Source organism: Eutrema salsugineum, unplaced genomic scaffold, assembly GCF_000478725.1.
Source record: "Eutrema salsugineum unplaced genomic scaffold, Eutsalg1_0 scaffold_2, whole genome shotgun sequence".
NCBI lineage: Eukaryota > Viridiplantae > Streptophyta > Magnoliopsida > Brassicales > Brassicaceae > Eutrema > Eutrema salsugineum.
This window is the reverse complement of record NW_006256829.1, coordinates 2,238,857-2,266,346: the sequence shown is the minus strand read 5'-3', so window position 1 is coordinate 2,266,346 and position 27,490 is coordinate 2,238,857. Positions and strand designations below refer to the sequence as shown.

Below are 27,490 nucleotides of genomic sequence, written 5' to 3'. Positions count from 1 at the left end.
AGACGTTTCTTTATTCTTCTTCTTGCTTCTTCTTCTTCTTGATCGTGTTCGGAAATCATATTCATTGCTTTTTATCTCCTATCTCTCTCTCTCCCTCTCTGTCTCTCTCTCTCTCTCTCAAAATTTGGATTCTTTATAACATGTGAGATCTCTCTGATCGATCAGAGACAAGTAGAAGCAAAGAATATTATAGAATATGATGAAAATGAAAACAGGGACGACACCGTCCGTCAGTGGCGGCGGCGGCGGCGGCGGAAGTAGCGGCAATGAGTGGGAGTCCCGACCTGGAGGAATGATTGTACAAAGGCGGACGGATCAGAGCTCCGATGTGCCACGTGTCATTCGTGTCCGTGTCAAATACGGATCAATTTACCTCGAGATCAACATCAATTCCCAATCTACGTTTGGTAACCAAACATCAAAAGCTCAATTTTTGCATTTTAAAATTCGGCATTTTATAAAGCAAAAGGATTTTATTATTGTTACAGGAGAGCTGAAGAAGCTATTGTCTGATCAGACCAGACTTCACCACGAAGACATGAAGATTTTGTACAAAGACAAAGAGAGAGATTCGAAGATGTTTCTAGATCTTTGTGGAGTTAAAGATCGGTCAAAGCTTGTTCTTAAAGAAGATCCAATTTCTCAGGAGAAACGTCTCCTCGAGAAAAGGAAAAACGCCGCCATTGAAAAAGCTTCTAAATCAATCTCCGAGATTAGTCTCGAAGTCGACAGGCTTGCCGGACAGGTACACCAAAACAAGAAAGAAAAAAAACAGAGCTTTACCGGCGACGACTCTAGTTCGAATCTGAGATTCTGATTTTTCGATTGTAGGTGTCGGCGTTCGAGACAGTGATTAACAAAGGAGGAAAAGTTGAAGAGAAGAGTTTGGTGAATCTGATTGAGATGTTGATGAATCAATTGTTGAGACTCGATGCGATAACTGCTGATGGAGATGTGAAATTGAAGAGGAAGATGCAGGTAAAAGTTTACCATTGATTCAGTTTCGAATTTTTGATTTGATTGATTTATGATTTCATTCGATTGGATTGGATTATGGAAGGTGAAAAGAGTTCAAAAGTACGTTGAGGCACTCGACGGCTTGAAGGTCAAAAACTCTACCAAAAAAGTCGAAATTAACAAATCGGTCCGCCACAAACCGCAAACGCAAACGCAATATCAGCAACGCGATTTGTTGTCGTTTGTGGAGGAAGAGGAGGAGGAGCCGAGGAATTCTGGCGCCTCCTCATCAGGTACTCCGGCGATTGTAACTAATAATTGGGAGACGATGTTTGATTCCACATCGACGGCAAAGGCGGTCGAACCGGTTAAACCGGTCCCTCCAAGATTCAAGTGGGAATTCTTCGATTAAGCCAGTTACATACACGATAAAAATATCTTTTTTTTTTCTCCGATTTCATAAGTGGTTTTTATTGTTGAGGGTGTATGATTTGTGATTAATCTTGGCAATTTTTTTTTTTTTGGCGGTTTGTTAAGAATATTTTTGTTGGTCTCCCCTTTAAGTCAATTCACAAATAACAGGGGAGTTTCAACATATAGCGTTTCATCATCATCATCCTATCATTGTACAACCTAAAGATTTGAAATTTCTTTACTATTACCGTAAAAGTTACCAAAAAGTTGCAGTAGTCTATTAGTCTTATAAAACTGTTATATTGAATGTTTCTTGATGTATCTTGTGGTTATATGAATGCTAAACAAATGGTTAAACTTAGCTACAATAAAATGAAAATCGACCTCTGAACTCGATTAATTAATACTCACTATATAATCACTTCACTTTACTCAGTTGTATGAAAAGGACAAACTCTAACGTAAAACATTGCAAACGTTCATCAAAATCTACTTAATGAAAATGGAGACATAGTCTTTTGAATGTTCATCTGTTCAGTGGTGAATGCATCATATGTGGTGCGTATTATCATTTACATTCATCTTTGTTTTGTTTTAAAAGAACAATTACCATGAAAAAAATAAGAGTGAAATAATGGTGGTTGCATATTTTTTTTTTTTTTATGAATTGTGTGGATGAATTCGTATAGATTAGTTTTTTCTATTTGAACAATTTTGTTTGAAATATACTATTTTTGATCCTTTTAAAATTCTGTAAAAGTGTTAATATTTTTTTTACCATATTATTATATATCATAAACTTTTGATAGTTTGTGTAGTTTATTATTCCGTTTGTTTTGTTTCTTTGTTCCTCTTGTTATGCATCAAATTAAATAGTCAAACCCATAAAATCAAAGCAATAAGATGTAAGAGAAAAGAAAAAAAAAAAAGAATAAGAAAACAAAGCAGGCATGTTGGTAACACATGCCAATCATAACATAGAAATATGTTTCTTGTGGAATTGGTAACTTCTGGTGACCAAAATTATATTCATTGCTTCCTGTTAAGGCTACAAAGTCCATCGAGAGAGAGAGAAAGAGGAATCTTTGCATCACTAAATACCTAATCCAATAGTCTGTTGACATCAGAAAAGGCAAAGTACAATAAAGTTCATTAAGGAAATGATTTAGGATTTAGTTAATCATATTATTATTAATTAAAATTTACTCTCTCCGTTTTTTTTATTAATTATCGTTTTAGAGAATTTTATTTGTTTTAAATTAGTTGTCATTTTCAGTTTCAATACAATATTTATTAGTTTTTTATTTTTTATAATTAATTTTATTATGCAATTTGTTTTATTATTGGTTGAATTGTGTTTAAATAAATAATTAATGATGTTTTTATATTGAAAAATTAATACAATTAATGTTTTCTTAATTGATGTGCATAATCTTAAAACGACAACTAAATAAATCCGGAGGAAGTAGTATTTTTACAAGATTTTTGATCTTTAGATATGATTAAGCCTTTTTGGTAACCAATAAGACTTAATGGATCATTTCTAGGATACATCAGATAGTCGATTGTGACATGATTTCCCAATAAGAACACCTGTTTTATTCTCAAAGAAAACATAGGAAAAATTACTTTAAGACTTTGCTTTCTACAATGAGAAGCTGTTCGAAAAGAGTTAAAGTGAAAACTAAAGATTATACTAATTTCTTTCACAACTCAATCTACGGCTTAAGGCTTTTTTTCAGAGTTAACAAGTATAACATAAAAAAGAAAGGAGTTAGATGAATAATATATGGAACTTTTTTGCATATAGAGGGGATTAAATTTTAGTTGAATGAGATTCTAACATTTTTTAGAGAGATAATATTTATGTCACATTAGCCTATTTTTAAAAACATTAGGTTAATTTAGTTTTCAACGTAAGAAAAAAAGGAGAAAATATTACTTTGAGTATTTCTCTGAAATATGTTGATTAATTTTTTTTTGTTTATATGTATAGTTGCTATATAATTACTGAAGTCGCCGAATATGAATGTCTATTGGGATTTAAAAGCGATTAATAGAATCAAACAACTTAAGGCATAACCGCTTGATCTTTATAAGTCCATATTCAAATACATTTTAGATCTATTAGATTATATGACTTTGGACTTTGATGACTTGACATTAAACCAAACGTTTATTTTTAGGACTCCTAATGAAACTATCAAACGTTCATACAAACAATCAAATTATACACGCCTTGCAATATTAATATATAAAAATAATATATATGACTGATAAATTTTTTGATAAGAGTGGATTTAGGAATAGAAAGCAAATAAACTAGCACATCTTAGGGACCATAGAAATTCTGTAATTCGTTGGTCCAAGAACAAGCGAGGCATAAAGACATTAAATGAATTAGTTGAAAATTGATTAACAAAGAGTTTTTTTTTTTTTTTAGGGAGTACATACATGCATCTAGACCTGAGACATGCCTACAAGAAATGATATAAAAAAAGGACTCTTATTAGAGATACATTACCAGTTTTGTTTATTGCAAAGTTAAATAAGTTTATTTAGTATTAGATCTAGCAAAATCTACATTTCCCTTTATATATTAAAGATTTTTATACTACTATGGACATAAGATATAATGCATTTCTTGAAGATTTTTAAGCCTAGTCGACAAAAAAAATATCATTACACGTTTTATTTTGAGAAAAATAGTACTGGTACTTTGTGATGAAATTTTTTTTCAGATATTCTTTAATTTTGGTTATAATTCAGATTAATCAAAACTAAAAAGTTTCAGCTTTTCCATGAAATGTTTAATATAAGAAACTGTTTTTTTAGGAAAACAATTTTTTTTAATAAAATTAATAAAGACACAGATTTAAAGACAGAGTAAGTATATTTTTCCCGATACTCAAAGAACAAGAAAAATCAAATTAATTCAGAATCTAATTTTTTGACCATGCATGAACATATCATATATATTTATAAAGTGCTATGTGTCATAATATATATATATATGTATGTTACAAATTATGTTTACAATTTTATGTTACCAAAAGCTCTGATACCATATATATATATATATATATATATATATATATAATATTATGACACAATAATATAGATGCTTTATATTTATTGAAAGGTTCTGAGACATAACATAGTACCCAACACTTGCTGAACAAAGAAAGACAGAATATCCAACACTTAGAAATTACACAACCAAAACCATACTTCTATATGTTTCTTATATATATGTTAATTGCTTAAAAAAGTACTGTGCATTGCCGATTTTATTTCTTCACATCGCTTTGAGAACGGCTTGGAGGAACCCTTTTCAATTCATGTCATTGTTGAACAGAGAGTCCATGAAGTCGAACTCATTAGCCAAGTCCTATATACGAAAAAGTAAACCAAAAATTACTTAATACGACTCATAAACTGTAGACAAATAATTTCTTTTAGTTTTTGTTCTATTGTTTTACCTGCGGATCCAATAACGACCAATCGATAAAATCTGGATCATCTCGTTCCTAACAAATCAAGTCCCGGTTTAGAGTTGATTTAAGAAATCATTTCCTTAATATTAAGTATCATAGTTGCATGGAGACATTTTAGAATGATATAAATTAGAGGTACCTGAATTTGATTAGGGTTTATGTTGATAATTGGAGAGTTCGTCTCCGGAGCAGCAAATATGTTTGATGTTTCTCCATCAGAATGTCCCTTCACAACAAAATCATATATAAGTCAGTAAGATATAAATATTACAAAGTATTCAATCCATCGATATATAGATATATTGAACAGGTGTCTAGAAACAAAGGCTCTGCTTATAAGATCAGTAGCATAAATCTACTAAATTTCTAGAAATTTTTCCATAATAGATTCTTAAACATATGATAATCTAATATTTGGTAGGACGTTGATTCAAATTTAATCTTGCAATTGTTAAATCCTAAATAAGAATATGGAAGTACCTGGTTTATGTTCACAAAGGTCCAGTCACCTTCTTCTCCAGGAGAGAAAATCTCATTCAGTTCAGTCGGAAAACTTGCAGGGAGCTCAAATTGGGTGGTGGAAACCGCTTCTTCTTGTGGCTGCTGGCATTATATCTCAAATAAAAATCTCACAACATGTACTTCATGTATATATATTTATTGAAAAATTAGCGTAGTGAAGACGTATACCTTGTTGTTATCTAATTGGAAGTTGCTTATATCGCAAGGAAGCTCATTAATATTACCGAGATCATCATATAAGCTGAGATTCTCAAGTTCAGGAATTCCAAGATTTGGCTCTGTAGTTGCATTGGCATGTGGCTGAGGCATAGATGCAGTATTCTCATTGTTTAAGAACAACTCGATTCCATACAATAAGTGGCTAGCTCCTGGTTGATTAGGTGTTGAACTTCCAACGTTGTTCAGCCCTGGATTAGGAGTTAAACTTCCAACGTTGTTCAGCCCTGGATTAGGAGTTACACATCCATAGCTGTTCAGTCCTTGTGGATTAGAAGTTAAACTTTCATAGCTATTCATTGTTGGCAGATTAGGAGTTGAATCTCCATAGAAGCTCATTCCTAGATGATTAGAAGTTAAACTTCCATGGCTAGTCAATCCTGGTTGATTCGGAGTTAGGCTTCCATGGCTGCTAATTCCTGGTTGATTAGAAGTTGAACTTCCATAGCTGCTCATTCCTGGTTGATTAGAAGTACTTAAACTTCCATGGCTGCTATTTCCTTGATGATTAGGATTGAAACTTCCATGGCTGCTCAAATCTGATTTATTAGGAGTTAGGCTTCCATGGCTGACACTTCCTGGTTGATTGGGAGTTAGACTTCCACAACTGCTCACGGTGTTATTTTCGAAATTATTATCATTAATGGCCAACGGTCCATGTTGTCCGAACCCAAGAACTTGAGATGTTTGGCCGGTGTAGTTCGCCACCCCGGTTGATTCAAAAAAGCTTCTTCTTCCTCCGTTCTCAGATGGTTGGGTTGGAAAGTTGAGGTTGCCACTGATGGGAAGGGTCAAGCTTGATCCATTACGGAGCGGCTGGTAAGTGGATGACCGGTTCATGTAGTTGTAAGGCATCTGGTTGGAGCGGATGGGCTCACGTGGGTTGGATAAGAGTCTAGACTGTCCAAAACCATGTCCGGGTTTGGAATAGAATGATCTATTGTTAAGACTTGTGTCGTACCAAGAAGTAGTGGCTGTGTAATTGTTGTAGTACGGCTCTGTGATGTGAGCATATGCAAAAATCGAGTCTATGCCTCTTCCCGAGAGCATGCTTGAGCAGCACACACCTCTTTCCGCGACTTTCCTCAAGAACTGCCGATATTTCTGCGTAGCAAACGATGATGAGTTAATCAAAAAGTAGAATGATGCATATATAATCTATGGCTTGATCTATAGTTTTAAACGGGGGAAAAATTATAAAAAAAAAAAATCACAACAAAAGATCTAGCTATCTCAAATATTTAACATAAAAGTCTCCAAATTTAAGTAACCTATTTAGACCCATCTTTAGTCAATATCAACGTTCGATAACACTGTTTCACGGAAGCTAAAGAGGCATTTTAACCTAAACGATTTCTCTTCGACAGTCTTAAACCATCGTTAAACAGTGTTAATGAGTTGTTAATGTTGACTAACAATGAGCTAAAAGTTTTCAACGTTCGATTTCCATAAATTGATGTTTTGTTCTTAACTTTTTCCCATATTAAACATAAAATCCAAAAACATTTTTGAAATGATATATGATCAAACCTGTAAATGGCTTGCTACGTTCTCTCTTGTCAAGTAATCAACGTTCATGAACTCTAAGATCTTCTTTGGCACAGCCTCTTTGGTAGATTCAAGTTTAGTAAACAAAAATAGAACATTAGTTAAGGTGTTTTGATAAAATTGTAATTGTAAGAACATAAACAGTTCGACTTATTCATATATAAAAATAATAAATAAATAAATAATATCAAAACACTTACTGTCAAGACCGATATGTCGGATAGCTTGTAAGAAAAGGTCATGAAGATAATCCGACCACGAAATCTTACTCTTCTTGGCGGGCTTGGACAGAGACTCAACATCATCACCAGACCTTTTTCGATTTTTCCGTGAACCGTCGGTGCTAACACAACTTCCATTTGAACTGTTGAGGGATCTTGGAACCGATCGAGGTGAGAACTTCCTCTTCTTCTTAGTCTTCAAGACATTAGCTTGTTCAGGAAGCAATTGGATTTGCTGAGGGATAGTAACATGATCTGTGTCCTGGTGGTTGTGCTCCGTCCATAATATGGACTTACCATTCCTCTTATAAGTTATAGCAAGTTGGTAAATCTTGGTTAAGTCAGTTGCTTTGATGGGTTTTGGAATGAAACACATCGCTCCACAAGTTAAACTCTCCTGTTCTTTGTTTGAGTCCGATGAAATAACTGTCATATTTAAGAGAATGTATAGAAAAACATGGTTATAGCTTAGAATTATATCAACAGATAAACTATAAGTTTATATAAATTGTACTAGAAAAAACAAAAACTTACGTACCTATGACCGGTAAATTGCCAAATTCTCGAGTGATTTCTTTTTTAAGTTGTAGACCGTTCATGCCAGGCATGTAATAATCTGTGACTATGAGATCGATATTGTTTCGTTGGATTTGAAGAGTAGACAATGCTTCTCTCGAGTCTTTTACAGCTATGACTGTGATCTCCATAATCGATGGATCTAAAGCCATTTAACCAACATAAAATTCAAATTAATGGAAAACGCATTTCAATCAAGTACCAAAGATAATTACTTTTTATATATATATATATATATATATATATAAAATACCTTTTGACAAAAGAGAAGAATTTGGGAAATTTCGAGTTCTAGTTATATATATATTCCACTTTAGTTTTGAAATATTTCACAAAGTTTTAGAATGTTCACAGCATCAGCCAAACATATACTTTAAATTCACAACATTTTTAGTGAAATGGCTGATACATTATCGTATTTGAAAGGCTAAATGGTTAATAATGTCGATTTAAAGAACATCAATTAAATCCGAACTTCGAAAAAAAAAATCATGTCGTATGCAGACACGATGCATTCTTTTAACACAAATTTAATTACTATTTTCTAAATCAACTCTTCCTCAAATTTTTTTTGAAAACTTTACATTGCATGTTAATTAGTTGGAAATTTATGTTAACCAAACTATTAGTTTAAAAGCATCATCAAATAAGAATAAATCAATTGAAATTTTATATGTGTGCATGTAATTGGAATTTAAATCTGGATGATTTAGAAAGATAATTTTTAAATTTCCAAAATACAAATTTTGAAAGGGCTAAAATTTACAATTTTTTAACCTTAAAATTATAATTTTTAATCAGCTAATTGTTTCTCCTGCTCAAAGCTAATACATAGACAGAAAAATATTTCTATCAATTTACGACAAAATCAATAACATGTTGTATATGATAACAAGATTTTACCTCTGTATTTTGATTTTTCAAGCATGCGTGACATAATTTGAAGGAAAACAGGATCATCATCCACAACCATAACACTGATTCTCAAGCCAGAGTTTTGGTTGTAGAAAGATTGAGCAAAAGCCATTCTACTAGTCTTTGTATAATTTTTGCTTTTTTTTTTTTTTAAAGTCTGTATAAACTATTTAGGCTGCAAGAAAGCTCAATATTTAAAGGCGTATAAAGTAGACACGCAAATATAACATTTGGCAGTGTTGTAGTGGTGCTTCTGTAAGTTTATTGTAGAAAGAAATAATAATAATATAAGATCAATGCAGCTTAATTTTTTTTACTATTTTTATGATTACATTGAAAAGTAACAAAAATTGAGAAAATTTTAGAAAAAAGAGATACAATAAAAAAAATATCATTGCTTGGATATACCGTGTGCTAATTTATGTAAAAAATCTAGACTAAAGTAAGCAATAATTAATGCTATTTACCAATAGATTTCTTTTTAGTTCTATATAAATTTGTTTTGTCTCGTAATATTTTGTTTCTGGTTTAGGATTTATTTTAGAATAGATTTTTTGACATCTTTGTTGGATTTGTGCTATACAGGGAAAATACTAGAATATTTTATGTAAAATGAATTAAAAAAAATGTTATTATGAATATAACTTTGATCTATAGAAAAATATTTTTTTAGGTAATTAAAAATTTCTATCCAAACTATTATCTTGACATATGAAAAACGATAGACTTTTTTTTAGATAAAACTTAAAAATTTGAGGTTTTGAAACGGAAATGGAGAATTTCGAAACCTATGACTGTAAACTGCTTTAGAGTGGTTTCATGAAATTGGTAGAATAAACATTGGTGATGATACTATCTCGTTGCTTGATTGTGATTTTGTTTTGTGAAGATTAAATGATATCACAGTTCTGATATATATATATTAAGAAATTGTGATCTTCAAATTTATATATAATGTAGCTAAAATTAAGATTTGGATACTATTGTTCAAATTTCCAGATTTTTTTGCCTAAAGTTTTTTAAAAGTAAAATTTATTGTTTAAAAAATCACAAAATAAAATAAAAATCAAGCGGGATAGTGAAAACTAATATTCCAATTCACGAAGAACCATCTTTGAAGGAGGCTACTGTACTTGGAAAAACGAATAATGAAATATGATTACGACGATCAACATTACAAATGAGATAGTTGGGACTTGGGAAGATATATGATATTCATTTAGATGCCGATATCAAGGTCCATGCTAATCTATATGATTTAAATACACACGGTAACTATATATATCATGCAGAATCTTGTTTTTGTATCTACTTAGTTTACAAAAACTATCGAGCAAATAAATAAATATATATATAACATTTTCTATTACAAATTTATCAAAAACGGTTCAATGACGGCATATATATCATATATATCATGAATAATATATAGTTAACAAATTTACTTATTGAATCATCAAAATTATAAAATATGAATATTACGCGTGTCAAAACTGCATAATATATAATAAATGTTATATTAGTCAAAATGTCTTAATCGATAAAAACAATAAAATTGTATCATTAATATTTTTTTGTCGCGAATCAGATAATTAGTATAATATTTGAAAGTAGATAATATAACGATAATTTTGTCGTTGGTATAACGAGTAAAATGATAATTTTGTCGTTAGTATAACAAGTGAAACTTAAATATTTAATAAAAAACCAATAATATTAACTATAGTAGGCATCATTTAAATTTTAGCATTTTACCTGTAAAACAAATTAAAGTTTGTATTAATGTATTAAACAAAGTATTATACAAGTTATTATATGAAATCAAAATTTACTATTATCAAATAATCACATCGATAAAAATAATTAAAACATTTATCGATATCAAATTTTAACTAAAATTTACAAATAGATTTTAATAAACTATTTTAAAATTTTAATAGTTAAATTTCATGTTAATAGGTTTTCATTTTTAATTATATAACGTGGTAGTGATAATAGATTTTTAAATTATTTGATTTCCAAGAGTCATATAAATAAAATATCTTTTTCTTACATGTATAAAATAGTTACTGCTATCAGTATTTCTCAAATTTTCTTTTAGCAATACAAACTTTGATCAGCAATAATTCTTAATCTTTTTTCTTAGTGATGTTTGTTCCGTTTTGTCTGTAATCAAAAGTCAAAATCTAGTTAGCTTTTTTAAACGTCTACTTGTCAACATGTGGTCCGTTTAGTGTGAACGTAAGTGAAAAAAAAACGTCCGTTAAGGAAACTACTACAATAAATGATGAGAATCTAATGTTACATTAACACGTATGACGTATGTAACAAAAAGGTAAACTGCATGCAGGACACTAGATTTGCTGTTTAATAGCTATTAATGTTTCCAATTAAATTAGGCGCTAGTGCTTTTGTAATTAATCACTGGAAAACGATAGTGGTTTGTCATTAGGAGAAAATAAAGCACGTAAAAGTTATTGTTATATTTTTGGTTAAAACAGCATGTAAAATTAATGGTTTAGGGAAATTAAAGTATAATTATAATGGTTTCCACCATTACAACTAATGTATACCATCAGCTAAATCTAATATTCTTCGACGAAAAAGAAAAAACATCTAAATATATGATTTACAAATAAAACGTGGCACTCGTTGGTTAAAAACATGTGTATAAGGTGGTATTTTGTTAACCAAATAAACTCATTAAGAATATTTGTTACTAACTAAAATATTTAAAACATAATATATGCATCTATAGAGATAATCACTGCGAACAAATTATCTTAAATACTCCTTTCGTTTTAAAATAGATAGAATTTAAGATTTTTGCACATAAAATTAAATTTTTTATACATATCTAAACACAATTAAAATAAGATAAACAAAATTTACAGAATACAAATGATTAGAAACAATAACCCATTACGTTTTTTGGGCATTAGGCCTGTATAGCCTGGGCCTGAACTTAAAAATGAAGCCCTAAATCAGTTTGCTATGTAGTTTTTTTTAAGAAAACTTCTGTGTGCTATGTAGTCTATGCATATCTCCACAACATTTCCTTCCAATTATATATGCGTCGGATTTTTGTTGGGTCGATAGCAATTTCACTAATTAATAACCAAACATCTCCGGTCGATTAGACATCTACAAGAAAGACAGACTGTGGACGGCTTCCAGATTTAGGGTTATAAAAACCCCCAATAATGTCACTTTCCTTTAAAAGTCGCTATCCATTTGTCAAATCCGACATTACTCACTATATATATATATATATATCGTTCATTGGTTAGCAACTTAGCATCAACGACGAACATGCTATTAGGTCAAATATAGATGAACAATTTTTTATAAAGTGACCAAGTAGATCAAAAAGGACTTGTACAACAGTTCTAATTAAAGGAAGAAATCAAGACACTCCATCATTTTTAGATACCCAAAGTGACTTACACACATTATCCAATTATCTTCCTCCAAAAGTTATTAATAATATAATTTTGTTGGGTAAAATGTAGGCAAATTGGCTTGGCCATCTTTTCAAAATGGAGTGCTGCAGTGAGAAGATTAGATATGGTTCATCTTTTCGGTGTCTCAGCCTGCATGCAAAGATTCACTAATATATGTCTTTCTATTTTTATTTTATTTTGAGAAAAATTCTAGTTTTATTTCTATTTTTTTAAATGAAATTAAATTTGTCTTGGTCGAGTATTAGCTTTCAGTTTCTTGTAATTAAACAATTAAACCCGGTAATTTGGCACCCTTAAAAAAAATCTTCACAAGGTTCAAATATGTAATTTAAATTGCATGTTCTCCCAATCACATTAAACTGCTTTTTTAACGTAATTTTTTTTTGTTATAGCGAAATTGTTTATATTCATTGATTGACGCATTACAAGTCTACAACATATGAATTAGTGTCGCTCTTGTTTTATCTTTTGACATCAATTTTGGAATTATGTGATTGGATTTGCATCACTTTGTGCATAATTTTTAGTAATTGGTATATATATTTTTACAGATTATTTTAATTGAGGCTGTTATTTATATCAGTTAAAATGATGCTAATCTTTTTCCTTTGATTATCATTGTCGACTTATATATTTCTACCTATTATAAAAAGATAATCTTACTAATAAATTTTGGTGTTAGCTAGTGTGCACTGTTTTCATTAACGATACTAATACTTATAATTATAACAATTCATAGTTTTTTATGGGAAAATCTGTTTAAACTGTGCTAAAAATAAAATAGACCCTAGTCATGTTATTCGCGTCACTTGTCATGACTTATCAGTTTTAAATTAAACTGAGCTAGAATTAAATATTAAATTTATAGTGCTAAACTCCTATACCTTCTTTTCTGAAGATAAAAAAAAAAAAAACCATCAATGCTTAGCTTAGGTTTCAGCTTATTCACACTAGATAACAAGTTAATAATCGTTTAGTCCAATGTGATTTTTTTTTTATTAGGGTTTACAATGTCTCTATTCACTATTTTTTCATAACTATGTGTACATCACTGGATAACTCTACGTTTAAAAACATAATCAACTTAAAAGTATGAAATATACTAAAATAACTTCGTATTTGTTCTTTACATTTCCAAAAGGGAGAAGATATCAGTTACGCGGAGAAGGCTCTTTTTTTTTCAGTTACAGGGTAAACAGAGAATTGCATGTTTTACGTGTTTGGCAATTGGCACATAAAGAACACCACATATCACAACAGACCAAATCGATATGCTCGAGGATGGAGTCGTGTAGACTAAAGAAAACGGTTACGTTAAAGTGTTAACGTCCGTTTCTATACATCCAAAGTTGATTTTATGTAGAAGACAATTAAGATTAATTTTATACATTCACTCCTCTTCAACTATCAAAATCAATAAACAAGAGAGAAGACATATGCATCTCCATGCGCCTTGAAGCTGTGTGTCACTCGCAGACATCATTGAAAATGTTGGTACTGCCACACTCTCCACATGAAGACAACCTTAACAGCTTCAAATTTATTGTTTTGGTTTAAACAACTCATCTCTCTTAAAATTTATAGTTATATACTCTTTATTTATTTTTTAAAATAATACTGACACATATAGAAGAAACCTTTTTTACAAACATATTAACTTAGATAATGTAATAGACAAACAAATTTATATAATTTACTTCAACAGCTAATTTATACAATATCTATTTTTGACGAAAATTTTTAAGTACATAAAGTATGTTGTTCTTTCATTTTCTTTATAAATAAGTCAGGAATCAATCTCTTATTTTACGTATAATCAAGAAACGTCGGTCCTTTAACACCAAGAGACTGTTATTTTACACCACATCTTTAATAACTAAGAAGAAGACAACTCATTTTTAAATTACTTTTCAGTGTCATACCAATCAACTAAAACATGTTGGATTAATACCATTTGGTTTGTGATGGGCTTCAAAAAGACCCAAACTTCCCCCCTCCCCTCCCCGCCACCAGCCGTTTCATTAAAATGATGAATCGGTTAGGATATCAATAAAAATATATATTTGATGACATTGTTGGTTCTTTGATGAGCTTTGAAACGGGTTTTCGTACTTTTTAAAGAGTATTAAATAAAATTTTCGTATGAAAGAGTATTAAATTGCCATCTTGCATTTATATCCCTATTATTTTTAGCAGAAGTTTGTTGAATTTAGCTTGATTTTTTTATTAAATAAAATACTTTTATCTTTGATACACTATGTAGTACTTTTGAAAAACCAAAGAAAAAAGAAGAGATAGAGACAACTTGTATGAAAAATATACGAAATTGTTAACTAACAAAGGGAATAAACAAAACCAAGGTTTTGATTGACCCAGAAATAAAAACAAACTATTTTAATAAAATGAAATCAACACACACATACACACAAAACACTGACGTCACTATTCCATACGCCTTAAGTTTCACTCACACCTATAAGTATCACTATTTCTTCTCCACTTACACGACCACTAAATACATAAGTCTCTCTTAACGATATTAATATATATATCGAAGAATCCCTTTCAAGGATCTTTCATTTCCACTACTATATCTATACATACAGATAAATGGCAATGGAATGCATCGCAACTCCCCCTCAAAGATTCAATGAAAACGAAAGCAAAGAGGATCCTTCAATCTTCGATACAATGCTCCTGAATCAGCAACAAAACCACATACCTCAACAGTTTGTATGGCCCGACCACGAGAAACCATCCAAAGATGTTCAACCTCTTCAAGTCCCCCTCATAGACCTCGCCGGTTTCCTCTCCGGCGACTCATTCTTGGTCTCGGAGGCGACTAGACTCGTCTCGGAGGCTTCAAAGAAACATGGCTTCTTCCTAGTCACTAACCATGGCGTCGATGAGACGCTCTTGTCTCGTGCCTATCTGTTGATGGACTCTTTCTTTAAGGCTCCAGCTTTTGAGAAACAGAAGGCTAAGAGGACATGGGGTGAGAGCTACGGTTACGCTAGTAGCTTCGTCGGGAGATTCTCCTCTAAGCTCCCGTGGAAGGAAACGCTGTCGTTTAAGTTCTCTCCCGAGGAGAAGTGCCATTCCCAGACCGTTAAAGACTTTGTTTCTAAGAGAATGGGGGATGGATACGAAGATTTCGGGTAATCACATCAGCAAAATATTTTTGAAACTTTAAGAAGGTTTTCTTTGTCAATGTAGACGCCTCAAGTGGCAGAGAATATAATATCCAGTAACCAAAAATTATCCAGAAAAGACTGATAATTGGTTGATTTTATCCATGCAGGAACGTTTATCAAGAATACGCGGAAGCAATGAACATTCTCTCACTAAAGATCATGGAGCTTCTTGGAATGAGTCTTGGGCTCCAGAGGAGACATTTTAGAGAGTTTTTTGAAGATAACGATTCGATATTACGGTTGAATTACTACCCGAAGTGCAACCAACCGGAGCTTGCATTAGGGACAGGACCGCACTGCGACCCAACATCTCTAACCATACTTCATCAAGACCAAGTCGGTGGTCTTCAAGTTTTCGTGGACAACAAATGGCAATCCATTTCTCCTAACCCTCAAGCATTCGTGGTGAACATAGGCGATACCTTCATGGTACTTATTATTATGACTAATGCATGCATGAATCAGTTGACCAAATGACAATAAACTTTTAACATTTTTTTTGGTATCATATATATTCAGGCTTTAACGAATGGACAATACAAGAGTTGTTTGCATCGGGCGGTGGTGAACAGCGAGAGAGAGAGGAAGTCATTTGCATTCTTCCTAAGTCCGAATGGAGACAAAATGGTAAAGCCACCAGAAGAACTAGTAGGAGGAATATTTTCTGGTGAAAGAGAGTATCCTGATTTTACGTGGTCTATGTTTCTTGAGTTCACGCAGAAGCATTATAGAGCAGACATGAACACTCTTGAAGAGTTCTCAAATTGGCTTAAGAACAGAATAAGTTTCTAAAACGAGGAGACAATGATATGGCCCAGAAGTTGACTTATAGTTATGTAAAGAGCTTTCATGTGGGGTTTCTTAAGGGACGAGAGAGATAATATGTCCAAGATTAGTTAATTAAGGAGCCTTTTTTTATTATTCCCCCCCCCCCCCCTTATTAATTATCTTGCTTTATGTTTATTTGGTTTAAAATTAAAATTAGAAAATAAAAAATATGTACTCCATTTGACAATTAAAACACATAATATAATTATAAGAAAATAAATCCAAAGTGTCAGTATTAAGGTTGTCAACAAGACCAAGTGGATATCAGGTTCGACAAATGGACCACTAAACATATTAGAAAAAAATTCCCCAAGTAGAAATATATAAAGGCATATTTTAGTTTGTTCCACATGATAATACTCTCTTACTTGATTTTATTAGATGTCCTCTTAAAATTTTGTGAACGCTTGCAGGCTTTGAAAACACTCATTGGATACTTCATTCATCAATTCTGTCTTTTTACTTTTCAAAACATACTCCTCCTTCGTTTTATTTAATAACTAATTTTCATAAACTAAATTATCATGTGTAATATATCAACGAGATAGTGTTTTTTCTTCTTATAAAGGTTTTTATTGGAAACTTGTGTATTAACTAAATATCAGTTGAGACTTGATGAGACAGACGTATACAATGTTATACTCAAAATAAAAAATAATTTTAAAAAGAGAGAACATCCCTATATTGGGAACGTAGAAGAAAAAGAATACAGAAGACTGTTCATCGTTAATCTGAGATGCTGCGATCGATTTTGAATATATATTACCGAACATTGTATCAAGGCTAAAAAAGAAAAAATAATAACTATAGATCCAAAAGCTGGTCCCACCTTTGAAATTAAAGAAAAAGAAAGAAAAATTTCAATAAATGAGATTTCAGATGAATAGTATTTGCTGATTTCACTATCCATATTTTACTCGACACACGAATTTTAGATTTCATTACAGTGAGAGAATTGATAGACACAGCGAAAAACAAACTTTGATTCGACCGCAAGAACAAAAAAAAAAGGAAAAAACAAAACAAATCTTACTGTGTGTATCTATAAATTTATCTGGAGATTTGGATGGTTGTACTTGTGCCATGTAAGAAGACAATGTACTTGCTTTTGTCGTCTTCTTTTATTTTCTTCGAAATAGAATCTAATATGATAAGAAATATGCATGTAAATATGACATTGGTCGACCTTTTATAATTTATATGGCGTAACTCCAATGACGGAATGACTGTAATTTTTTTCTGAATGCGAAAAATAATATATTAAAGCGACAGGAATTTAAAAATTTATTAAAGAATAAGTTTTACTAAGAAAAGCATCATCTATTCTCACCTCTAAAGTTCTACTATCTTCAATTTGGTACATATTGTGCTAGTGTAATCGTTTTGATTTTTTGATATGAAATTAGTGAAATCAGTTTGACGGAATGTGTTTAACCAGTAATTCTAAAAAAATGTTGCGATTTATATTAATTTTGTTATAATATCACCAAGAATTAATCCGAAGAAAGAGATATCAGTCGAAGACTAAGAATGATGACCAAAAAGAAAAGAAAATACTAAGAACCCATTTAAAGAAGAAAAATTATTGATTTAGATTATACGTACAACCAAAGAAAGAAAAGGAAAGGACAAAACACATTAACGTGAACTTTGTTTTATTACACGAATAAATAAATAGATAAATTGAAAAAAATAGAACCATTGGAAAAGGCCCAATGGGCCATCCCCTACTTCTCATAAGGTAAAACAGGCCCCCTTCACGTGCTTCACGTGCCTCTCTTTTGTCTCTTTCCTGCCGTCTCAATTACACACTTCACGACAGTGATTTTCATCCTGTCCAGCTATACGACATCGTTTAATGTCTTTCTTAATTAGTATTTTTCCCACTTCTCTCTGTTTTCTTCTTTTAGATTGGATTATAATTTGTAATACAAAACAAATATATTTGCAAGCTTGCAAATAAAAGGAATGGTCCACCAAGTGAAGTAACATGCACCAATGAAAAACTTGTTGCTCTCTCACTATCACGATGTTAGATTCTTCGATATCTCACACTTTAGGTATCGTTTCAATCAGCTCTCTCTGTCCTACTATGGAAAGTTAAGTAAATAATTATTTGGGCCCCTGTCCTTTTTTTCACAGAATTTTATTTTTGGTTAGCGATAACAATTTTTTTATGAAGCTTAGATTTGTGCTACCTTTATCGACATGAGTATTTTTATGACATTTCTCTTACTAACTATAAACAAAATGGATATATTTTAGGTTATCATATTCTTGTTTTGAACCGGACCAATTTCTGATATCCTGAAAAATATATGTTGTCGGTTCCTCATATGCTACTGTTATTAACAGTACACTACACTAGTATGTATCTGAAGATTTTTCTTGTTACTTTTTAGAAAATGTACACTGTTTAATAAGGATCATTTTGTAGTATGAGTAATTAAGTAAATGGAGCAATGGAACACGATTTCAATTTTATTAGATATGTATTAGTTTGAACCCTATTTTATTATAAAATATTATACTATGTTAAATATATTTTAAAAAAAAAAATTTAGTAGAGTCGACAAATAATTTGAGACGTTTATGGATTCTTTGAACCCTAACTAATATTCATGATATATCAACAAAAAAGATTGAGATAAAAGGATAATGGATGTATCAATATCCTTTAAAAAATAAAATGAAATATAGAGATAGACATAGACAAATGTAGAGATAAGAATATATATTTTTTTTTTCTGGAAAAAACAAATATCTCTTTGTGATATTACATGTTAATGATACATGTCTGAATATGTTACATCATATCATTTGAGATGTTTTCATAGAAAAATGTCTTTTGTACGTTTCCGAAGATGGTACCAAAACCGGAAACTTAAAAGCTACATTTTAAAATACATTTTCCCGTATACTTTTTTTTAATATACCAAGCAATCAACATACATTGTCGTCCACTGATGAAAATACAATTAGTAGTATATAATTAATTAGTACAATACTAAATAAATGGTTACATGAACTAATACTATTATATGAGAAATTCAATTGTTTTTCCTCTACGAATGACTCAATTATGTCGAAAGATTTTCATGAGGGAAAAATTATAAATCATAAAATAAAGTCTAGATATCTTGCTAATGACCCAACAGAACAAAATGTCAAATATGTTGTCTTAGATTACTCTTCAAAATAAAACTGAAAATGACATTGTTTTTCTCTAGATACTAGCTAGTTAATACATATTAGTATTTCACATTCATCTTCGTACATACCTTTCTCCTTTTTTTTTTTCAATTTGTCACCTTTGCACGTACTTGTCAATAGATGAAATATTTATATATGTTTCTCGCAAGACCCAATCTTTCATAATTTGTTGTCTTCTGAAATGACAATGTTAAGATTGTATTTTTCCTTAATTTGACTTTATGCTTGCGTAAGAGATGACATGTCATATTGTTTATACCTGGGGTCGTTTTGTCTTTTCCATCGTCTTTGTCGTCAACGAAAAACTAAATTGTAATGGCCAGAGATTACGTCGCGGAAAGGTTTCTTATATATTTATTTAAAATGATTTCTTGAATCCCGATCCATTGGATTTTGTAGATGCGTGCGATTTGGATTATTGTGAATTTTCTTCTTGATGTTTTATCGTATTATATTTTGTGGGAGTAAATTCATCTGCTATTTAGTTTGGATCGTTGTAGACGACTAGTTTTCATTCATATGAAATGATGTCATTGCAAACAAATTGCATTTGAGGGTTGACTTCGACATGTTACAACTATGTCTTCCTGGGCCTTCAAATCTGGGGTTGTCTACAAGTGGATTTATATTAGGCCTTGGAGTCTCTAGAATGGTGTTCTTAATTGGGCTTAGCTGTAGATGAGAATGGAAGTTTCAGACTTCATAGGTCTTCTAGTATATTATTGGTGTTGTTCAACTGGTGGAATCACAGGACTGAGTCTGTGACGGGCTAAGCTCAATCAAAGGCTCCAAAGGGATTTCAATGCCTAAGTGTTTTCAGTGAGTTTTGTAGATTGATGTGCTCTATATAGAATAAAAACTTATCATTATCGTCGCAAACCGAGTTAAAGAAAGTGCATACGAATGCAAACCTAACCGAATAACATATGCGTAAACCAAGGGTCCATGTAAACACACGAGAAAAGAAGCAAAAAGAAGAAATGGTTCGATATTAGACACTTATTCCACAAAGGAGGGCAAATAGCAAGTTGTCAAAAAAAAAAAAAAAAAAAAGGAGGGCAAATAGCAAACTTACCAAAGCAAAGTGACAAGCCCTACAAGTAGGAGCTTGCTGAGACCGGACAAAGTTAGGGAGTTAGAATGAGAGATGCTGTTGCAGTAATTAAAACCATACCATATGCTTTCGGGGACATATTTGTTGTAGGAGAAAGTGACTGCCTTGGAGCTATGACCGAATATCTTAACACGCCCTGGAACCCAACCATCCGGACCAGACCTGTAGAGATAAACATAGCATATCTGGTATGCACATGGTCCGTTTATCTCATAGGTATCTGATGAACATTTATCAAATGCTCTCGTCCCTGGGTCATCAAGCCGCGGTGCGTATACCTGATTCAATAATTTTGTCTTAAATATATATATATATATATATATATTTTTTTTTACTCCCATATATATGTAGTAAATGGGAGTATAAAGCATGAAGTTATTTATCAAATCAATTGTAGAACTTCCAGTTATACACCAAGAGCAATCTGGTACTAGCAGCAAGCAACAAGAAAAACTTTGACAAAAAATATGAAAAAAAAATATATATTTTACACAATTCGTCAAATATGAAAATGTTATGAGGCATCAATATATAATTTTTGAAGTAAAGAAATAAAATCTGAAAATCCTATGGTTTATAACAGAGCTTGAGAATGTTACGAGGCATCAATATATAATTTTTGAAGTAGAGAGAAATAAATTATGAAAATCTTATGGTTTTAACAGAGCTTGAAAATGTTATGAGGCATACAATATATAATTTTTGAAGTAGAGAGAAATAGAATCTGAAAATCCTATGGTTGTTAACAGAGCTTGAAAATGTTATGAGGTATCAATATATAATTTTTGAAGTAGAGAGAAATAAAATCTAAAAATCCTATGGTTAACAGATTCAGTGAGATCAAGCTCTGTTAACAACCATAGGAATGACTAATAACCTAATACAGCGGATAATCCAACCTGATTTCCGTAGCCATCGCCGAAAGCGAGGCTGATCTGGTCTCGCGTGTACCTCGGTGACGAACAGCTCGTGGAGATGATCACCGTGTAACTACAGCTTCCCAAATTCTGCATCCTCCGTCAAAAAAAAGAAGAAGAAGCAATTAGATGGAATGATAAAAAAAAAAAAACAAACAAGAAGATTAAGAAAACAGAACCTGAATGAGACTGGCATTGAAGGATTCTGCAGCATGAGGGTTCGAGACGATTATGGATCCGGAAACAGAGAAGACGAAACAGAGGAGAGTGACAAGTTGCAAGGGCGCCATTCTTGTGCTGCTTCTTGACTTTGCTGTCGACTGTGGAAAAGAGTTTGTGTGAAAGCTTTATGCTTCCTTGGTGTCACTAAACTTTAACGTTTTACACAAACAACCCTTCAGTTTTTTTCTTGTTTGGTCAAACCCCTTTTAAGTTTTAAGGTTGTCTACTCATGAACAAAAAATATACTTTCTTTTGTAATTACTTTTTTTTCCCTCAATTAAAAAACCAGTTTTTATATGACTTAACGAAATCTTTAATCGGTCTCGAACAAACAATTCATTCTATTTGTTTTTTGGCAAACGATTTATCCAATCTATTCTTACTATTTTGTATATGAAAATTAGATACGATGAATTTCAACATGGTTTATCGAAAATATGTCCATGCCAAGAACTAAACGATCGAATCTTCGGTCTGTGAGATTCTTCTCTTCATTCAAACAAGGCTCATTTGCGAGACACTTTATTATTATAACAATCTTATAATATAATATTTTGCACAAATTGACTTTAAAAAAACAAAAATCAAAGTAAAGTTCGTATTTGGTCCCGGTTTAAGTTCAAGGACACGTTGAACAAAAGAAGAAATTTGGCTAAAGGGAAGAGTAGACAAGTAAAAGCAGAGTAAATGCAACATGAGTCGGTTACGTGGCGCCACTTCTCCCACGAACTCCACCTACTACTACCAGACAAATTCCATGCATTCCACCTAGTTTTCGACAACATTTCAAGTATACACTATTTACGTGTTTCAATGAAATAGAAATCAAATATGCCTGGATGAGGTTTGTTATCCATTATCAAAATCTGGTTGTCTCTATTTGTTATTCACTTATTCTTGAACACTTCAGTTTATGAATATATCAGCTCAATTAATGGCAGGCCTTAAAGATATTCTAATAAATATAGGAGATGTTAAAAACGATCACAGCAGATATACTTATATGATATATCTTATCAAAATATTATACTATCTAGCTAAAACTCAACTCCGAACACCGGTTGTGGGAAGAGATGGATTACCGTTACCCTTTATAAGTTGTATTACTGAAAGTTGGTCCCAATAATTACAGCTAGATAGAGAAACTCATAGGTACACATTTTCCATCTATTTCATATTTTTTTTATAAAATGTTTTAGGTGAATTTGCAGAGATTAATAGTAATTATCTCCACATTTTTTAAAACCCTTTTGAGCAAAATCCTCTATCTATTGAAATTAAGCACGTCTAAAACAAAATTTAAATTTAAAACGAAACTTAGTACTTTAATTATACTTTTCTACAACACAACGGCGAGACCGAAACAAACCAAAACAAACAAAACATTTCAACGAAAAAAAAAAAGTCTCTCAGGCTACGAAATGCTCATTAAGCAAATCCTAACGCACCATTGCGGCGGCAATGGCAAACGCAAGAAAAGCACTAACACCATCTCCACTACGCCCGGAAGCAGCAGACGGCCGTGGAGGAGACGGTCGTGGAGGAGACGGCGGTGGGATAGCAGGTGTCTCCGGTGGAGGTAGCTCGGGAGCCGATGGTCGTCCGCCTGTGGTGTTACAGTTGTTTTGGCCGTACCAAGTGTTTTGAGGGACGGTCTTGCTTAAGTCGAATTTAACAGACTTTGAACCTTCTGAGTAGATCTCGATGGACTCCGGGACCCAACCGTCGGGTCCATCACGGTTGATATAGAGAGAGCAGATAGGGTTAGTTAAACATTGACCTTTGACTTGGAATGTGTCTGTTGAACACTTCCCTAAACTCCCTGTTCCTCTTACTGATCCGCCTAGTCTCGGTGCTTGGACCTAAAACCGTAAAGTTACATGTATAAACGCACATGCAGATAAAGATTGTATAGTTTTTTTTTTTTTTTTGGGTTCAAATAAGATTGTATAGTTTAGACTTAAAAGGAAGGAACGAACCCATTCATCAGCATTTAGCCTTTCAACGAAATAAACTCTTTACTTATTCAACTGAAAATAAATAATTTTAAAAGGGAAACACCCCTCTATTTTTATGCCGGAGAATTGGTGGGATAATTTTTTTTTTTTCTATATCCCATTTACATATATCTCATTAAATTTTCTATATTTCAGTATTGATTCATTTCATGATAAGTATTTAGACTCTGGAGTATGTCTCTAATTAACCTGGTTACCGTCGGCGTCGCCAAAAGCGATACTGATCTGATCCCTTGTCGACTGCGGAGAGAGGCAGCTAGTCATGACAACCACTGTATACGGACATGTTCCGGCTTCCATCTACATGATTTTCCCGGGAAAAAAATATTCAGGAAACCAGAAAACCGGTTCTTGTTTTTTACTAATCAGAAAAATTAAATAGAAAACAAAGGAAACCTGGATGAGGCTGAGGTCGAAGGCATGCGTGACGAAGATGAGGCCGGAGAAGAGAAAGACGGAATAGAGATAAGGGAGCGTCATTTCAAGCAATAGATTGTGCCTGTACTGATGAAAAAGTTGAGAAGTGAAGAGATAGAGAAAAAGTGGCTCTTGAGAGGGTTGTATAGATTTGCATGATGTTCGTTGTCATCAGCTGAGGTGCTTTTCTCATGGACACTTGGCACAACGAATCAGTCCATTGAAATGCAAAAATATCTTGATGCTATATAAACACGTCGCCATTGGTATTTTAAAGAAGAAAAAAAACTAGTTTAGCGCAATTAAAGATAGAATTTAAAGAGATAAGAATCCAATCATTTTCCTTAAACAGTATACAGCGAATTAGATAGATTAAAAATCCGATATGATTGAAATTTGTAATCAAATAAAACTATACAGGTGAGGTGAAAATGAAGATACATGCTTAATTGGTGCAAAAAATAGTTTCTCCCCTCGGACAAAATATGTCAAACCATTTAGTATTTGCTTGAGGGCTCTTTAGTATCTTATACTTTTTAGTGCGTTGGTGACTATTGGGCCGATATTTGGGTTAGATCATGTAGGCTTTGTATACAAAGTGGCAGCTGTTTCACATTACCGCTTAGCATAGCCATTATTGCATCTGCAGTTATACATTTGAAACTAGTTATTACATTCAAAGCAAATTTTCAAGGGCTAATAATAGTATGGAGATGTGAAAGATAAAGTTGGGGATGCTCGTGTCAAAGAAAATTAAAGAGAGACCAACCTCTTTACTTTTCTATTAATGTTACTGTAATTATTTATGGATTTGTTGATTCAGTTCACAACATAAGGTTCTTACACTAAAATACTTTAAATTAAATGTGCTTTATATATTAAGGAATTAAGATGTTATCAAGTAGTAGAAAACGGAAAAATAAAAGAAAAATAGAAGTCGATCGAGGTAAAGATAGAGATTTGACGGAATGTTAATCATCTGAAATTCATTTCTAATCGTTAATTCGGTTGCAACAAACCAGGAAAAAAAATAATCATCAATGAATCCATCATCTTTCTTTTCTCTGAACTTTAAGTATAAAAGATGTGCAAGATAGTTGATTTATTGTAAATCGAGAAAATGAGAGTTGAGAACAAATGACTAGTGGATTTTCGTAATAACTCCTAACTCGTATAACTTTTATATAATTTTCTCTCTTTTCGCTTGCGATCGCGTACGACCAAGTTAGACTAATTCAATGTGGGAGGTGAGAACAAACTGTTAAGACTTATTGTTCTAAAATAGTTGATCAAGTTCACAGAGAGACTAATCTAATTACATGTACAAAACAATTGAGATTATATTAAAAGGTATTAATTGTATAAAATAAATAATAGCTAGTAAGGAATTTATTTGTTTCTAAGATAAAAAGATTATATGAAAAAAAAATTGAAATTAATACTTTTTGCAAACATAACGTCACGTTTAAGAACGTGTAAAACCGGTTTAACGGCTGGGATCGCTTGATTATGGATGCAATCTACTCTGGCCAAACCACGCTCACAGGGCACGGCTTTTGTCCCACATTTTACCACATGTTTTGGGTCTGTTAAATCATGCCACGTGGATCCGGAAAAATCCACGCTTCTCTTGTCTGGTTGGCTCTTCACTCTAGGCTTTAGCTGCTATATACGTAAACAAACTTTGTTTACTTCTTTTATTTTTTGACTCAACAGCCTATTTACCTTTTTTTTTAAAAAAAAAGGTCGCCTAAATGAGTGAATTGGTTGCAAAAGAGATAAAAATCATGTGGGTCTGATATTAACATGTCGTTTGATAGTATGGTTTCTTTTTATTTATTTTTTTCCTTCGGCATTTCAGTTTTGACAACCATTATTTTGTCAACAATTAAATTTACTCTTGTTTATAATAAAAATAAGAATTCGTTAAAGGTAATGCTTTACATTTACAAAAAAAAAAAAAAAAACAATGATAAGATGAATCCTTGCACCTGGTGAACACACATGGATCATTTACGTAGAACAAAACTCTTTGAAGTAATGCAGAATTATAAGTATGTTTTCTCTAACAACAAAATTCCGCAACACAAGTTCATATATATATTTTTTTGTAGTAGGATCAAACATGAGAATGTAACCTTTATATGCGTTTGTGATGTTATATGGAGTCCAACAGTTTTGTATAGTATACAATTTACAGTGACGAATTTCGTTAACAATTTCAGATTTTCATTTCACCTTTTTTGACGATACTAGCTCCACAAATCATAACCAGAACTCGGTAACTGTTCATTAATTTAACAACGTGTCAACCAACAGCCACAACCACGGTCCTCAAAAAGAAAGAAAGACGTCAACCACCGCGGTCCACACCACAAACCGGATCACTACAACTAACAACACGCCTCATTTATTGTTACGGCAAAATGACGATATATAAAAACATTCAAGAGTAATAATAATAATATAATAATAATTAAATTGGTATAGTTTAGGCTACTCTAGCATGCGTGCAGAATGGTCTTGTTACTTATTAGAACCATGCACCGTTCGAGTCTAAAAGCGTAGAGTTGCTTATATAGCTGAACCTCCACACGACTTAGATTTAAATCATGTGGATATACGAGCCCCATCTATTCTTTTACGTTTATGTGGATTTACATTTGTATTTTTTTTTTGGGTAAAGTACATTTGTATTTTTACTGCTAAAATAGTCAACAATTAACCTCAAAACGAAAAATAGTTAAATTAGTCTACTGATTTTACTGTCGCAGTTGAAAATTGGTCGTCGCGTAACCTATATATATATATATATATATAAAGAAAATTAAGTCATGCCATTGATAAAATAGGGTAATATAAGTTGGTTTGATCTAACGTGAGTTTAGCATGTGCACGCTCTAACACTGTGGTCCGAAATTGAATTCCACTGGAGCAAGTGGTAGCAAAAGCTTTTTCTTATAACCGACTTTGTTTGAGTATGCAATTCTGCACTATAAAATGTATATAGCATATAAATCGATTAATGTTATCTAAACATTGTTTGGAGCTCATTTCCAATCTGATGCTATAGGGTGAACATATTGTAAACAATGTTTTCTTTAATTATAACTGTTTAAATTTATATCCCATAATATTTGGTGTATCAGTCATTTTTTATTATATTTGTTTGGGTTTTTGCGTTTTGAACGTTGCTGATTTTAGAGATCTAATAGTAAGTTGAAAAAAACTTAACCA

At 32.0% G+C, this 27,490-nt stretch overlaps 5 protein-coding genes across 6 annotated transcripts; 2 read left to right on the top strand and 3 right to left on the bottom strand.

Annotated features, from left to right (window-relative positions):
* The first annotated feature begins 1 nt into the window (after position 1).
* On the top strand, positions 2 to 1,637 carry LOC18016886 (BAG family molecular chaperone regulator 3). Its single transcript, XM_006399141.2, has 4 exons — positions 2 to 407; positions 489 to 745; positions 832 to 978; positions 1,061 to 1,637. The coding sequence occupies exons 1-4, from the start codon at positions 197 to 199 to the stop codon at positions 1,367 to 1,369; spliced, it is 924 nt and encodes a 307-aa protein (XP_006399204.1). The 5' UTR covers positions 2 to 196; the 3' UTR covers positions 1,370 to 1,637.
* A 2,858-nt stretch (positions 1,638 to 4,495) lies between these two features.
* Positions 4,496 to 8,986, bottom strand: LOC18016885 (putative two-component response regulator ARR21). 2 transcript variants are annotated; one of them, XM_024156497.1, is made up of 9 exons: positions 8,855 to 8,986; positions 7,914 to 8,093; positions 7,355 to 7,801; positions 7,137 to 7,213; positions 5,559 to 6,710; positions 5,349 to 5,471; positions 5,008 to 5,094; positions 4,854 to 4,901; positions 4,496 to 4,762 (listed from the first exon to the last, which is right to left on the bottom strand). In XM_024156497.1, the coding sequence occupies exons 1-9, from the start codon at positions 8,976 to 8,978 to the stop codon at positions 4,706 to 4,708; spliced, it is 2,295 nt and encodes a 764-aa protein (XP_024012265.1). In that variant the 5' UTR covers positions 8,979 to 8,986; the 3' UTR covers positions 4,496 to 4,705. The 2 variants fall into 2 exon arrangements, with proteins under 2 accessions (XP_024012265.1, XP_024012266.1); XM_024156498.1 differs by having other exon boundaries at positions 5,349 to 5,468.
* Positions 8,987 to 14,844: 5,858 nt separating this feature from the next.
* On the top strand, positions 14,845 to 16,560 carry LOC18016884 (gibberellin 20 oxidase 3). The gene is made up of 3 exons (XM_006399138.2): positions 14,845 to 15,488; positions 15,632 to 15,953; positions 16,044 to 16,560. The coding sequence occupies exons 1-3, from the start codon at positions 14,941 to 14,943 to the stop codon at positions 16,314 to 16,316; spliced, it is 1,143 nt and encodes a 380-aa protein (XP_006399201.1). The 5' UTR covers positions 14,845 to 14,940; the 3' UTR covers positions 16,317 to 16,560.
* Positions 16,561 to 19,536: 2,976 nt separating this feature from the next.
* Positions 19,537 to 21,933, bottom strand: LOC18016883 (embryo-specific protein ATS3B). The gene is made up of 3 exons (XM_006399137.2): positions 21,776 to 21,933; positions 21,579 to 21,686; positions 19,537 to 20,957 (listed from the first exon to the last, which is right to left on the bottom strand). Exons 1-3 carry the CDS (start codon positions 21,884 to 21,886, stop codon positions 20,637 to 20,639), a joined length of 540 nt encoding a protein of 179 aa, XP_006399200.2. The 5' UTR covers positions 21,887 to 21,933; the 3' UTR covers positions 19,537 to 20,636.
* Positions 21,934 to 23,139: 1,206 nt separating this feature from the next.
* Positions 23,140 to 24,456, bottom strand: LOC18016882 (embryo-specific protein ATS3). Its single transcript, XM_006399136.2, has 3 exons — positions 24,233 to 24,456; positions 24,026 to 24,136; positions 23,140 to 23,680 (listed from the first exon to the last, which is right to left on the bottom strand). Exons 1-3 carry the CDS (start codon positions 24,314 to 24,316, stop codon positions 23,258 to 23,260), a joined length of 618 nt encoding a protein of 205 aa, XP_006399199.2. The 5' UTR covers positions 24,317 to 24,456; the 3' UTR covers positions 23,140 to 23,257.
* Between the last annotated feature and the right edge of the window lie 3,034 nt (positions 24,457 to 27,490).